This window comes from Polistes canadensis, unplaced genomic scaffold (genome assembly GCF_001313835.1).
Source record: "Polistes canadensis isolate GaletaPanama2010 unplaced genomic scaffold, ASM131383v1 scaffold_29, whole genome shotgun sequence".
Classification (NCBI taxonomy): Eukaryota; Metazoa; Arthropoda; class Insecta; order Hymenoptera; family Vespidae; genus Polistes; species Polistes canadensis.
The window spans coordinates 711772-727363 of NW_014569576.1; the positions used below are offsets into that span (position 1 = coordinate 711772).

The 15592-nt window shown below is 36.2% G+C and overlaps 1 protein-coding gene across 2 annotated transcripts in view; it reads right to left on the bottom strand.

Annotated features, from left to right (window-relative positions):
* LOC106784047 (semaphorin-2A) overlaps positions 1 to 15592 on the bottom strand; it is a 322341-nt gene that overhangs the window by 206589 nt on the left and 100160 nt on the right. Inside the window, exon 2 of one of the 2 annotated variants that reach the window (XM_014743146.1) lies at positions 11899 to 11901. The exons of the other annotated variant lie outside the window; for it this stretch is intronic. Within the exon in view, the coding sequence (XP_014598632.1) occupies positions 11899 to 11901 (3 nt within the window). The remainder of the gene's footprint in view (positions 1 to 11898; positions 11902 to 15592) is intronic. 2 annotated transcript variants of the gene reach the window in all.

Genomic DNA, 15592 nt, shown 5'->3' on the forward strand with positions numbered 1-15592 from the left:
GAGAAGTTCGCCGCAAGATTCAAAGAACAACTTTTTTCTTCTTTTTCTTGCGTCCACTAACTCTTATTTCATTATGGTATTATCTTTGGATGAACTTTAAGAGAATGAAAAAAAAAAAAAGAAAAAGAAAACAGTAAGAGAAAGTGAGATAAAGGTAACGCATCGATATTAAGGAAGATGATTGATGACCATTAGGAGGATTTTTGTTACGATTTTTTGAGAGACACGCATAAGACATCCGTCACTAATTATAACTTTTGTTTAAAAATGATTTATGTAGCTTACATTGCTTCAAATTTCATAAACAATTCAATTTACTAGCCATTATTTCATAAAAATTAACAATACTTATTCCAAATCTTATTTGTTCTCATCAAAACATTTGTTTTACGATATAATAATTCAAATTAGCACATAAATAAATATTAATTAACGATTTTTAAATGAACCTAGATAATTTGTTTGATATTAATCAAAATATTATATTCATTCGTTTTCAATTTATTCGGAAATAAAATCTCACATTCAATTTAATATTAAGACACTTCAAATACAAGAATAATAATCGTTATCAACAAACGTATGAAAAATGAATATATATATATATTTTAATAACGATCGGTATTATTTTGTCATACTTATTCGAAGCATTTATCTATTCGGAAAAGAATTTGATGTGTTCTCGTGATATTCGCCACGTCTCGACGTAGACGTTGTTAAAATTGAACTAGAACGAGAAACGGAAGAGTGAAGGAAATGACGACGGGATAACGGTAAAAAGGAAAAATAATCTAAGAAGCTGAACGTTTATGGACCAATGTTTTATTCCTACAGAGAAAAGAGACATAGAGAGAGAGTGAGAGGGGACGAATAGGAAATAAAGAAAAAAAAAAAAGAAATAATGGAACAGCATTTTGTCGTCGTTGTCATTGTCGTCGACACAATCGTAAACTTATCGAAGTACAAGAAGGGCTACACGCGCGTATTCTTAAAAGAGAGCCCTTTCCACGCGCGTCTCGACGCCTCTACGGCGTTTCGAACTCTTGTAAATCTCTTTCCAACGTTAGCAAAGTTTACTTCGCCTTTATCGTTGCCTCGTAGAGCTCGTTAATGACGCTGTAAATCGTTCGCTGCTTACACCGTACTCTCCCTCTCACTCTCTCTCTCTATCTCTCTCTCTCTTTCTCTCGTTCTTTCTTGTGAGACTCGACAGAAGTCGTTTATCTAGTTGCCTCTTGTCCAATTAATTATCTCTCTTTCGTCTATTTAAACGACAAATTAATATTCGATCGTGTCTATACTCGTGATTTTATCTATAATTAATTATGGTAATATATATACGAATTGGCCAATTAAATTTCTCGATATAGATTTAATAAATTTAATAATAATAATAATAATAATGATAATAGAAATAATGTAATAATTAAATTACTTTTTGTTTTATTAACGTTTCCATTATATGCTCGCATTTTTTTGTTTGTTCATTTTTCAATAATTTTTCATACAATTCAATCTATCTTCCCTATACTTTAAAAGTCAATAAACGTAGCCATTGAAAATACGATGATTGATTCAAAAGTATATACGCCATGTTGCGAAAATCGACGAAGCTGCATAAAATCGACGATAGAATAGGCGGTAGAGATTGTTCGGGTAAGGAAACATGATTCATCCCTCGGCTTGTTATTTTCACATTATACTCCAAGCATTCCATTCTTCTCTCTCTCTCTCTTTCACAACTTCATCCCCGAATAACTACCACTATCATCAGCATCGTTTCTTTTTCGAGCGTAACATAGAACACAGAATATGGCGGAATAGATGGAATGTATTATTACTTTTCTCCACGTTAACGTCTTGTTTATGAACGCTCCAGACATCGTCGACGTACATTTATCAATTTGTCGGTAATAGAAAATCCAACAACCCTCCACCGAACTTTTGGTCTCACCGTCGAATCTAATGCACATTAACGATTTTTGTTGTTGTTGTTAAAGTTGAACGAAACATAAAATAAGGGAAAATCGTTGTTTCTCGTTTGTTCGTCGATTATATTATATTATATAAAAATTATAACTGATAGGAAAAATTTTGTCATTAGAAATGAAATATTTAAAGTATAGTTATACTTTTATCTCGTTCGCGTAAAAAAGAATTTTATTCAAATGTTTAATATAACGAAGTGTGGTGATTATGTTTAAACTTATTATTGAATGTAATAATTATATTGAGAAAAATTATGATATATATATATTAAAATAAAATAAGCTAGTTGATTACATTGAAGTAGTAATTAAGAGCAATCTTGTCTTTTGATATCAAAGACAGCGTTAACATCGAAGAAACGACCAACGAAATCTGCGTGAAGGGATGCTGCGAATGGCATTTCCCTATGTCGTACGCGTGCGACCTCTTTGATGTCGACGCGTTTAGGTACTTACTCAAGATTACATTAAATTTAATAAGTAAGGAAAACTATGTCCTTAGAGTGCATTAGCGTATTCCTCTTTCTGTTTAGTTAAGAAATTAAACGACTACAAATGCGTCACCTTTCTCCTCCTCCTCCTCCTCCTACTCCTACTCCTCCTTCTCCTCTTGTATTTATTCTCTAACGAGACCATTAAAATATCGTTCGGTTTGTTGTTTCTCTTTTAAACAAATAAAAATAGAAAATATCTTATCTACGACAAGTAAAAATAATGTTGAATATTGATATTCGTGTAAATTTGTTGATTTATAAAAAAAAAAAAAAAAAAAAAAAAACAGAAAAACAATTATAAAAGAATCAATCGTGGAAACGTGAAAATGAAGAAATTTTCTTCGATTAGTACAAAAAATTTCATAGCAACGTTAGAAATTTATCAGACGTAAAAGGACAATGACGCAGAATTGTTTGGGCGAATGGTTAGTTGCAACGGTCATAGTTAACGATATAGTAAACGTCGCCCAGCAACAGCAACAGCTCGGTATACGATTAATTTGTCGAAACTTATTTTCACGTCAGTCGTAGGAAAACCGAGCGATATTTCGGATGTTGCGGTAACGGATTTTACTGGGATCGCGGTTTTACGTTTAGACCACAACCGAGCTGGCCATTTCGACAATCGTACTATGCTCTTTCCTCCCCCAAGTTTATCTCTCTCTCTCTCTCTCTCTCTCTCTTTCTCTCATTCTATTTTCCTGTCCCTGTTGTAGGTAGCTGTCCCTTGTTTTCTATCTCTATTTCTCTTATATACAACGCGTCCACACGTGTGTATATACATATATATATATATATATACATATCCATAGAATATATACGTGAGCTTTGCGGTATCGAATTATTAACCGCAGTCGTGATTGCCGCTTGTTTTAAATGAGCTTAGGCCGCGAATGGCCAAACCTGGTTTCTATGGTATTAACAGCCCATGGAAACGAAAGTTCTCGCGTAACGATTTATGACAATCGTCGCCGTCGTCGTTGGTCGTCGTCTGTAGTCAGATACAAAGTAAGTCTTTGTGTATGTGTGGGTGTGTGTATGCATGTATAGATATGTTTTTGTGTTCATATATACGTATATAAAATACATAGGGATTGTATGCAGGTATATATATGACTTTCTAGTTCGCGTGTCAGAAATTATTTCGCTTTGTCGCTGAAGTTGGAAATCGATTGCCAGACGACAAGCTCTCGATTCATCTTGGTATCGATTTGTAAACAAAACGCCCGGGAACTAACGATCAATAATCATCGAACGGATTTGGAACATTTTTACGGATCGTTCTCTTTTATTTTACGTCGTTCGGAAAAAAGAAGGGATCAGAGAGAGAGAGAGAGAGAGAGAGAGAGAGAGTGAGAAAAAGAGAGAGATCGTAATCGTTTCGAAACTCACCCGTTAAACGACGTACCTACGTATTAAGCGTTTTTACGGGCGGTTAATTTCGATTTCGGTTGAATCAGAGATAAAATCTGAAATAGCGATTATCTTTGCGCGATCGTTGAGGATAGGATAGGTTTGGAAAAGCGCGAACGAGTTAACTGCGTAAAAAGAGAGAGAGAGAGAGTGAGAGAGTGAGAGAGAGAGGAAGTTCCAACGAAATCGTCTGGTGATTTTTCGAATCAGCCCTTTTAATCGTTTCGAATTCAACGGGCTTGAAAATGCTCATAAAATCCGATGGAGACAATCTACACCTTTTTCTATTTATTTGAGTTTACAATATACAATGAGATAAATGTTAAACGTTGGATACTACTTTAAAGTAAAACGAGTTACGACGAATAAAAGTGGATATTATATAATAAAAATGAAAAAAATAAATGAATGAATAATAAACTATTTTAGAAATGTTATTTGATTCATTGATTTTTCCGAGCAATAAATATTTCATGTCGATTATATTTGAATAGGTTTAAAGAGGTGAAAAAAAATTGTTAAAGAAGAAAAAAATCAATTTAGCACAGATCTTACATAATTATTTTCTAATCGTGAAAAACACAACGGACAGAGAAAAAAAGAAAGAGAAAGAGAGAAAGAGAGAGAGAGAGAGAGAGTAAGAGAAGATCGTCGAAAACGAAACGAGTTGGTAGTTTAAACCACGCAACCTCTCTTCTCTGATCCGGCTTTCTGAATTTAATTACAATTAATAATCTAGGAGCTCTGGTACGTTCTAGGTACGGATCCGAGGTGAGACCTTGGGAACCCGCGTACAGCTTTGGATTACTTTATGCTCCGCTGGGATTTCTCCTGTGCATCTAAGCGACCTTTTCTCTCCAACGTTTCAACCTTGGTATTCCGATTATTATTATTCGTATTTTCGCATAAACGTTAAACGGTGTTTATTGACTAAACACGATCTTTATACTTTCCGATGGATTATTAAGATTATCAATTAACAATCGATGTATTATGTTTTAACCCTTACATTAAGAACAAGAACGTTAATATTACGTTGAGTTGTTTTTTTTTTTACGGTAATATATAACAAATAGGGCACACATGAATATACTCTTTTTTACACAAAATTATTTATTTTTATATCTATTATATATAGATAGTAGAAATATGCAACGCGACTCTTCGTAAAGGGTTAAGAATATTTGTCCTCGATAAATTCTCCCTTCCCAATATAAAAATGCATAAATTCTTATCGAAAGATATTTTATTGATGTCATCATCGACTTGAGTGTCTCGTAATTCTATCCAAAGAGAAGAATAATCTAGATCAATTCATTTTCGTAGCAATAAAGGAGATAAAAGTTAATTCGAAACAGATAGAAGAGCAAAGATAAATCCGTTCCAATTGGCCAACGTAAGCCAAGCTTTCTTTACGAGTTTTATTCGACGAAAAGGAGAAGAGAGTGAGTGAATGGATGAATGGAAAAGGCTTGCCAGAAAAGAGAAGCACGTAAAGAGAAAACGAAAAGAAATGAGTCGATTTTACAACGTTCCTGGAACGTTGCAAGTAGAGAAAGAATGTCGCAATTTCCGGTTTATTATACGGCACATATTTAGAGATTACATTACTAGATTCGCTATCTATCCAACTGGCCAATCGTCTTTTTTTCTTAGTAAAAACCGATATAACCGGTGATGGAAATGACTGTTTCCAAGAAATTATATACATATAACGACTTCGAAATATTTTTAAATGATTAATAATAATCATACGTATGATTCTTCGATCTTTTCAATATGATTTGTCTATAATTATGTTTTCTTATGAAATGTATATATATATAAACTTATGCTATATATGCTAAATATTGATTGTAATAAAAATCATCGATTAAGTATGTATTATTAATAATTATTTTGATAACGAATTTTTAAATTCTGCCAAGAATAATTTCCATTTGGTCTTATTTTCGAATACCAAAGATTTGCCTTTCTTTGAAAGGATGATCTTGAATTTTCATGAAGTGTCGTCATACGTACGTATGGTACATACGCATGCACGTCTGGTGCATTACTCACAATAATCCTGGCTGTGCTTGGTTGGCTTGAAAGCACGAAAACCGCGAGCTAAAGCTCTCGGTAAAGTCTCTGTGTTCCATGTGTGTAACGTTAGGATACACTTTACCACTACCATTACAACCCTTACAGTCCAAGTTTTAATTCAAAGTTTTATTTATACGAATCGTGCATTATCGTTAAGTCTACCGCACGAGACCAATGGGGAAAGATTTATAACGAGCTTACTGGAGTGCTTCGAAAGAGACATTGCTGTTTGCACGAAAGCTCCTTTTTCCGATCTATAATAAAATCATTTTGTTAATGGGTAACTCATTTAATTTATCAGATTTCAACATTAATACGCGCAAAAATAAACTTTATAGGATAAATGATATTGCATTTATTTTGACTTTTCACCATCGTTCAAATATTATATAATATTCTATATGTCGTACGTACGAGAGAAAAAAAAAGAGAGAGAGAGGAAGAGAGAAATTAAAGGGGGCGGGGGAGGAAAAAAAAAGAAACGTATTAATAAATCTATTAACGTAATATTAAAAGGGAGCTAATAAATTTCTTTTCCAAAAGTATAAAAATAAAATTTTGAAAAGTATTGAAACGTAATATAGAACAAGTAAAATTTATGGCTTATGATCGGGGAATAAAATGGCCAATGGGAAATATTAAAATCGAATAAAATCATAAAATCGTTTAGACCTGTCACTCGGTATTATCCAAGATAATCGATCTCTGATGTTGAAGATAATTCGAATATTATCTAATTTTAGTCACTCTTAAGTCTTGAGTGCATGCTTTCTACTACCTCCTACCATCTCTTTCTTCCTTTCCTAACTCCTTTAGATACTACCTCCCTTTTATCTACCTATCTCTCTCTAATAGCGAGAGGTGGTTGGGTCATAGAAAGGCTAATGCAGTTAGCCAGGACGCCCTTTAGTCTCCCCTCCCCCCTTCCCTTCCCATCCCATCCCTCTCTGCTTTACACGCGGAGACTGTGCACGATGCGTTCGCACTTCTCTGTCCCCCTCATCCTTTATTTCTCTTTCTATATCAACGAGATAGAGAGAAAGAGGGTGAGACGGGGGAAGGGGGGTCGAGCGTTTTAGTAAAATGGCCTGAAAATGCAATTATCGGGTATAGGTGTGAAGTAATGAATTGCTGGTGTTACATGTATATATGTAGTCTTCTCTTGCCGTCGGCACAAATTCGTGTTCACGCCTACGAAACCACCCCTTTATCTCTGTCCTCCTCCTCATTCTCATTCTCTTATTCGTTTCATTACGTTTCCGATCCTATTCTATCTCTTTTGTTTCTTTTCATGTCTTATTTTTTGTTCGTCCACGCGTTATTTATTTCCTTTTGTACCTACGAATTAAGAACTTCCGCCCTATAGCCTTACAATCACTCAATTTTTTCCTGATTTTACTCGCTATTTTAATTTCCTGTTGAACTTTAATTTATCAATGATCGTCCTCCCCTCAGTGCCCCACCCCGCCCACGTGCAGGTTCAATGGGACGAGAAATTTCGTATCCCCATTTAAACGTATTCGTCGATCTCTACAATTCGCTATTTTTTGTTTCCTTTTTTTTTTTAGAATCAAAACGATAAGAACCAATATTTCATAAAGTAAGTGTGGTCGCGGAAAATTTTCGTTGAATTTTATTTTCGTATTATTAATATACGATCCGATGATCCGTCGATTGATAGAAATATCGGTGTGTTGTTGATTTGGAAATAATAAAAAAAACGGAATAAATAAAAAAACACAAATGATTGATCATTCTAACAGAACCGCCGTTCGTTTTGCAAGCAGAACAGCAGCAATTATTTTCACCAGACGTGCATCGATACTCTCCTCTTTCACTCCGAAGCTTATTCAAACCGAGAAGAGCACTTTTCACTTCCGACGCGTCTTATTGTTAAGCTCGTGCCAACGACCGTGTGTCTATACAGGTCTCATTCCTTTCCCCCCCCTCTTTCTCTCGCTCTCTCTCTCTCTCTCTCTCTCTCTCTCTTTCTCTCTGCCTATTTTGTTTTCATCCCTTGATACAGACGATAAGGAAAGAACTATGCAACAACCTATGCGTTTTCTCATCCCTCTTCAACTCTTAGTCAGACTCTTTAGAAAATCAAAAGACGAAAAAAGAGCAGCATCGATCGATTCGATGCACGTCTGAAACATTTTCTCGAAAGCTCGTATTTTTAATTTTTCAAAGAACCGAATTGAAAAAAAGGAAAACATGCAATGGGAAAAATTGCAAAAGATATAACGATAAAATGTAAATGTATACGTATATGAAGAATATTTACGGGCGAGTAAAAGAGGACGGGATGAGGAGGGACGAGGGGGAGAATCGATGCGTGAACGGAACGATTTCGAATTCATTGAATGTCGTGAAGTACTTTAGGTAGGTAGGTACCTACTACTAGCTTCAATGTTTGGAGTTGAATGGAAGACGGAAGTGAAGGTAAGTATATTTCGTGTAACAGTGGAACGACGTTACGGGAAATCGGGTCAACGGGTACTTTGCAATCGGTCGATCCACGAATAGACTTCTGAGAGTGTTGTGAGTGTGTGTTTGTGAGAGTTTAAGGAGTCATAAGGCTCAAGTAGCCAAAGGAATAGAATGCAAGTGTGTATGTGTGTGAGAGAGGGAGACAGAGAGAGAGGGTTGCACAGGGTTCGTTTCTCCCAGCTTTCGCGCTGATTTCCGTTTCAGAGAATACTCTCTCCTCTCTTCTTTGCTCACTACTAGGAGTCGAAGAGAGTGGCTCGCTCGCATTTCAAAGCGTATCCGGCCCTGTTTGCTACTATATATATCTCTATGTGTGTATATGTATATATACATGTATACGTATACGCGCGGGTACGGATATAAACGCGCGAGCGTTCATCCGCGTAAATAGAACTTTGTTTACACTTTCCCACTGAATAATCATTCATCACGGGCGCCTTAACGAACGCGCGAACAAAGCCGCGAGTATAATGAGAGCTTGACCTCTTTCCTCGAGTACGGGAGGAGATCCTTCGAATCCTCGAGGTCAAAGGGTAAAATGTGAAAAGAGAGTTGCGAGAGAGAAAAAGATAGATAGCCAAATTGAAAAGGAATTTTGACAAACAACGATTAAATTGAACAATAATTTAACGACGAAAATGTACGAAGAAAGAATATGTTGACGCAATTTTCAACGTTCTTTTAATATAAACGGATCGAAGTTGATAATACGATACTTTGGTATATCTCGTTTTTTTTGTTATACTACGAATTTAGAATGATAGTTGAAATATCGTGAAAATTAAGAGATAACGAGAGTAACGATCGGTAAAGAAAATGAGACGGCCCCGGATGTTAATTAGAAGATATTCGAGTCGACCGGAATTATCTTTTATCGCGATAGAGGAGTTAGATCCGAGTTACCGCAACGATCGAGCTTTAATCGTCCTCTTCTGTACATATATATATATATTATATATCTCTTTCTTTCTCATATACTCGCGAGAACATACAGATAGGTATATACCATAAATGATGGTAAAATGATGGTCTTCGGGCTAACGATCTTCTCACGAAATATCCAACTTGTGTTTATAGTTCTACGTACCATCAGAAGGATCAAGAAGAAGCGGATAAATGTTCTCCGAGCAAATGATCTTCGTATTGAGCCGAAAAGAACATGAAAGAATTCGAATATTATCGCACAGCTAAAAGTTGTCCAGTTTTATATTACTCTTTGAGAAGATTACACGTTTGCTGATTGGCCGGGGAAAGAGATGTTTGCTCGGCTATTAAGGTGCCGCCTTTAATCGTTGACCATGCACGATGTTAACGATTATCTCTTGATTAAAATGATTGACCAAGGAAACGAGCAAGCAACTTTTTTATTTTCTACGTAAATGTTAAGACTTCCTACGTGTTCGTATTCGATAATCGATTGTACACGTGTTGTAATTCTTGAAAAATACTATCGTTCGAATTCGAATTTAATTTAAATCGAAATCCTCTTTTTTTATTTTTTACTTCATTCAAATTTAATATCACAACAATGATAAAAATGATCATTGGAATATTGATCAGGTATACATACAATTTTCACGATGAATTCATCGAATAACATTAATCTAATTTACTCGAAAAATTCCGATAGTCGGTGGTAAGGTGTGGCGGAGAGGGGACTGATTTTCGACAAAAATGTTGGCACACTACGTGAAAAACAGAGGAAACGGACAGAGAGAGAGAGAGAGAAAGAGAGGGAAAGGGAAAATAAACAGAAAAAAACCCCCCCCAAAAAAAAAAGGGAGTGAGACAGTCCGAAACGAACGAGCGTAAAATTTCCCGACGAATTCCCAGAACACTTCCCGCACAATAATACCGCGCACAACGGGGCTCGTTAATAAAATATTAAAACGTCGGAGTACCTCTCACTCTCTCTCTGTCTCTCTCTCTCTCTCGGAATTCGTTTTACCGACACGCGCACACGTGTGTACTGGTTTCAGAGAGATGTATGAGTTGGAGAGAAAGAGAGAAAGAGAGAGAGAGAGAGACAGGAAATGTTCATGGTCCACGAGGCCGACATTTACGCGAGATCGTATCCTGTTTAGCGAGAACGCACCGAACCGACACGATTTTCCCTGCCAATTTTACGCGGAAACTCGCGAACAGCCCGTTGCACGAGCTTTTTTACATTTTTCGTTGAGAATAGGCCGAGGACGAGTGTGTTCGAGTCGAGCGAGGCATTACCATTCGTGCTAGCGACAATTCGTTGTTGATATCTATGTATACAGTGTCGTTTTAATCTCAAAAGAATGAGAGAGAAAAAGAGCTGAGCATTATGACGTAAAAATTGCATCCACTAAATAACCCTGAGCACGTTCGTTTATCGTTAGAATCGAGAGCCAAACGAGCAAGCGAGCGAATGAGCGAATGAGCGAGCGAGCAAACGTTCCTGGAACCAACTCGAATGTGTTGTAAATGGTAATGAGAGACAGAGAGTGTAGTGTCTGTGTGGGTGGGTGTTGCGTATGTGCGTGTGTGTGTGAAAGTGAGAGAACTGCACGAGGGATGATATTAAACTCTGATTAGCTGTGCTACTCTAGCACCTCGGATGATGCTCTGCTCTCAGTGCCGACCATTTCGTTCGAGCGTAATAAAGCGGATCGATCATAATGCGAGAACGCGACGATGAAAAGGTTATCTGTTCCCCACCGCCCCTCCCCTATCCCGTATATTTTCACGGGTTTTATCATTACCGATTTCTTAATGAGTTGACTTTTTTAATAAAAATAAAAAAATTTGTTTTCTCTTGTTTCTCATTTAATTATTCGACGTGATTATTCGTTCAACGAATATATTATACTCGAAAAAGAAAGAAACAAATCGATAAGAAGAAAAATGTTTTAACAACGAGACAGATGTATTCTAGATAATCGGTATTAAAAATAGAATGGTAATCAAGATTTCCAGTTATTCCTACATTATCGATCTCGCGTGTTTAAAAGCGATCTTACTTTAGTTAGCCTCGAACCTTGTATCAGATTCAAGCTTAACAAATCGGCCAAACTTCCGTATAACCTGGCCGAACATCGACGTACCTTTACCCTTTCCCCTGCAATTACATACTATATCCAAATATAGCCGATAGAGATTCGTTTTTGGATCAACGAAGTCAACCATTTCTTTCCCTTTAGCATATATTTTAATCTTCTCTCTTCTTTCCTCCCCCTCCTCCTTTCTTTCTTTCTTTTTAACGAGGGCGGGGAGAAACGAGCTGAATTCTATACCAGAAGATGTCTCTTCAAATGGACAGCAAAATAGAGAGAAATGGGAAGAAGAAAGAGAGAAAAGGACAGATATATGTATAGGAATGGAGCAGCTGTACATTTTGCAGCATTCAAACCGGTCGCGCCAGGCACTCGTTTGCGAGCCCTTGTTCCCTTTCTTTCGACCCTCTTTCTTTCTCATTCTCTTCTCTTCTCTCTCTCTCTCTCTTTTTCTCTCGCATACACTCTTCGATTCGATTCGGAGAAGAAATAGGCAGCAGCAGCAGCAACAGCAGGATTAGGAACAGGAGCACGGTGATGGTAGTGGTAGTGGTGACCCTTCGTTTTCCTTTTTTTTCCAAATCTACATTCGCTGCGACCACATTCGCGGTTGTGGCTCGGAACGTTCACGACGATGGCAGCAAACCAAGCTTGTGTGGTTGTGACGGTCTCAACCAAGAGCAGGACGATTCTCGTGTGTGTTAGTGCTGCTGATGGTGATCTCGTAGTAGGAAATAGCCATCGGCCATAGCTGCTATTGAAGTGACATAACGAAGTGCCAGCGATAAAATCGGAATTATCTACGACGGTTCTTTGTACGGTCGTAGCTGATTTTTTCCTTTTTTTTGTATTTTCTGTTCTTTATTTTTTTTCATCTTTTTTTTTTGTTCGTCGGTACGAACATCTCTTTTTATTTATCACATTTATTTTTTCTTTCCGCGTTCGTTATTTTACTTATATCTTAAAAAAAAATATATTCGATCTTTCTAATTTTTTTTCTTTCGTTAGTAACAATAGTATTTAATCGAAGAGAATAATATGTATGATAATAAAGGGAATAGTTTAGAGTTTCGGGGCAATGAATATAATAGAAATGTTTGAAAATAAACGTGTTAATATGAAATATGTATGTATATATATATATATATATAGTTGACTAACATTGACTAAAATTGATGAATAAAGATAATTCCGCACGCGCGTATAGAACTCTTTTCATCGTGAGGTAATCATAACGTATGAATATTTTAAAGTACCTCGAAAGCTCCCCCTATTGAATTCTATTCTCGCGGAACGTTTCAACGCGCGCCTCGACGTGTGGATTTACAAAAATGAAAGATACGAAAATGGGTCAACCCTGTGCAAAGTATCTCGCAAATATACTATACAGAGGTTTCTTCATTAGCAACGTAATCTACTTTACGAGTAGTAGGAGGAGTCCAGCCAATTTACGAAAGTCGAAACAATGGAAAGAATCGTCATTCGTAAGCTCCTTAAAAGCGTATCCTTAATCTCGAGGATCAGACTACGGGCGTTAAGCTCGTTGCAACGAAGAAAGAAACTCTACGTCTTTTCCCCGTGGAATATAAAAAAGATCCTAATTGGAACCGATAATACCTATGTATACTATATTATCGAACGAGTTCTCTCGAAACTTCGAGATGAATAATTAGTGTAATTAAATAACGAGAGACGAAAGTTAAATGGAAAGAAAATAAAAAAGGAGGGAACGTCGATAGTTGAAAATTCGGAGAGACGGGTAATAAAAATAAAGAAAAAAAAAATGAAAGGCAAGGCAAGGCAAGGGAAGGGAAGAGAAAAAAGAATAGAAAAGAGATGACAAAAAAAAAGCAAATAACTCTGTCGAGAGAAGTGATAATCGCATTTACGCTCTCGTCTCGTTCGTACGCCGTTGGACCCCCGTGTATTCGATCGATATTTCGAAATTCACTTTGAACAAGCGACCGACAGCTCGAACTAACCTCGAATGCTTTACGGAGTACATAACTGGAACGAACAATCAGAACTGGACGAAATGAAATCGTCGGGAAACAGTACAGACTGTCTGGCCAAATATCTCTCTCAAATCTCTCATTCAAATCGAATATCTCATATATACCTATGTACATATTATATATATATATACACATACACGTTTAAAAAAAGAAATAATAAAAAGTAAGAAACAGAGACAGAGGTAGACATGTGCGAATAAAAATAAACTATTATTGCTAGAAAAATCGGTTATGTAAAATGCGATAAAATGGGACTACCTACACGATTTCTTGTTTTCTCGTTTAAACAGGACTAACATTTTCCCTAGAGAAACTAAGAGACAATTCTGTCACCGATAGGGAACGTTTTCGAGTTTTCTACCATTCCCCCCAAATTCTCGTTTTCGTTCAACGATTAAAAATTAGACCAATACAACGATTGATTTGTGATTCGACAAGCAACGATACGTTTAAAAATCTATAAGATACGATTGAAACTCGAATGAATTATTTTTTTGTGATACGTTTACGTACGTACACGTGTATACGAAAAGGATAAATTAATAATACGTGGAAGTGAAAAATAAAAGTTTTATTCTGAATAAAAAAAAGGACATAAATGGAAATTATTAATAAATATTATGATGAAATAAATTTTATTTTGCAAACGTTCGACATATGAACTTTGTCAAATTCGATTTCTTGTTCTTGATAATTGTAAAAAAATACTATTTCTGTGTTAATGAAATAAACAAAATAATCAATATCGAAGTAAATAAATACGATGAAATAAATAGATTTGGTAACGGGAAATTCGAAAAATAAATGTTCTATAGTGTCTTTGCCTTTGCCGAATAATTCCTAAGCGTCCAGATAACATTCGGGGGTAAAAGTACACCTGTGATCCTATCCACCTGACGAAGTTGTTAATCCGTTTGATTCTGCTGCTCTTGTTTTATTTGCAGGAGCTTTACGAAGTGGGCTCAGATCTGTCCGAATCGAAGGGATCAAACTTACGAACGAAAAAGAAAACCGTAAAAATAAAAAGAAGTAATAAATTAAAAACAAAAAAAGGGAAGAAAACAACAACAAGAAGAACAAGAAAGTAAAAAAAAAAAAACAGAAATACACGAGCAAATGGGAGCGAGAGAGAGAGAGAGAGAGAGAGAGAGAGAGAGAGAGAGAAGAAGAGAGAAATAACAACAAGAGCAACGGTACAACGTAATTCTAGCGCGAAATGGGTTTTTAATCTTCTTTCGTCCAATAAACGTTACTCTCTACGGCGCGTAATTCGATTTGAATTTTGCAAATAACACGAGTTTTGCATCCTTTTTGCGATGAATATTTATTTCGCGATTAAAGGAACGTTTATTGTTCTCTCTCTCTCTCTCTCTCTCTCTTTCTCTCTCGTTCTATCTCTCTTCCTTTTTTTTTCTCTCTCTCTTTTCCATATTAACAATCGCTTTTTATTTAACAGTTCAATAATTTCGCATTTCATCTAATTGCCTTTATATTTTCAGCAACAATAAAAAAGAAGAAAAGAGAAGAAAATTATTTTAATCGTTAAATCTCTGATTTTATTAAAGATTTATTGTGAAAAATGATATATAATAATAATAATAATAATAATAATAATAATAATAATAATAATAAAATATCGTACAATTAAAATGTACGAATATCTTACTAATGTTCCACGCTAGGGTAGGTCAATATGGACCAATGAGAAACGAGACGAGATGATAATAGTAGAGGGGGAAACAAGAACGAAGAGAGAGGGAGAGAGAAGGCACACACAGGTTTGCTCTCCCTTGACGATGGCGGCGGGTCTAACGCAAATGCCGAAATTCACTTGGAAGCCATAATACCCGGAATTTCGGAATTAGCACTGCCGACGCCGACGCCGATGCCACCACCACCACCACCACCACCACCACCACCACCATCGTCTCTATACCGCACAATGGAATATATTAAACGGCCTGCGCATTCCGAAAGCTAATAAAGTCTGTTACCGCTTATTACACCTGCGAAATACGCAACAGGATCGATCCCATATGTGTTTGCTTGCGTGTTCGTTCATGAAAATATTGCTAACTTTATCA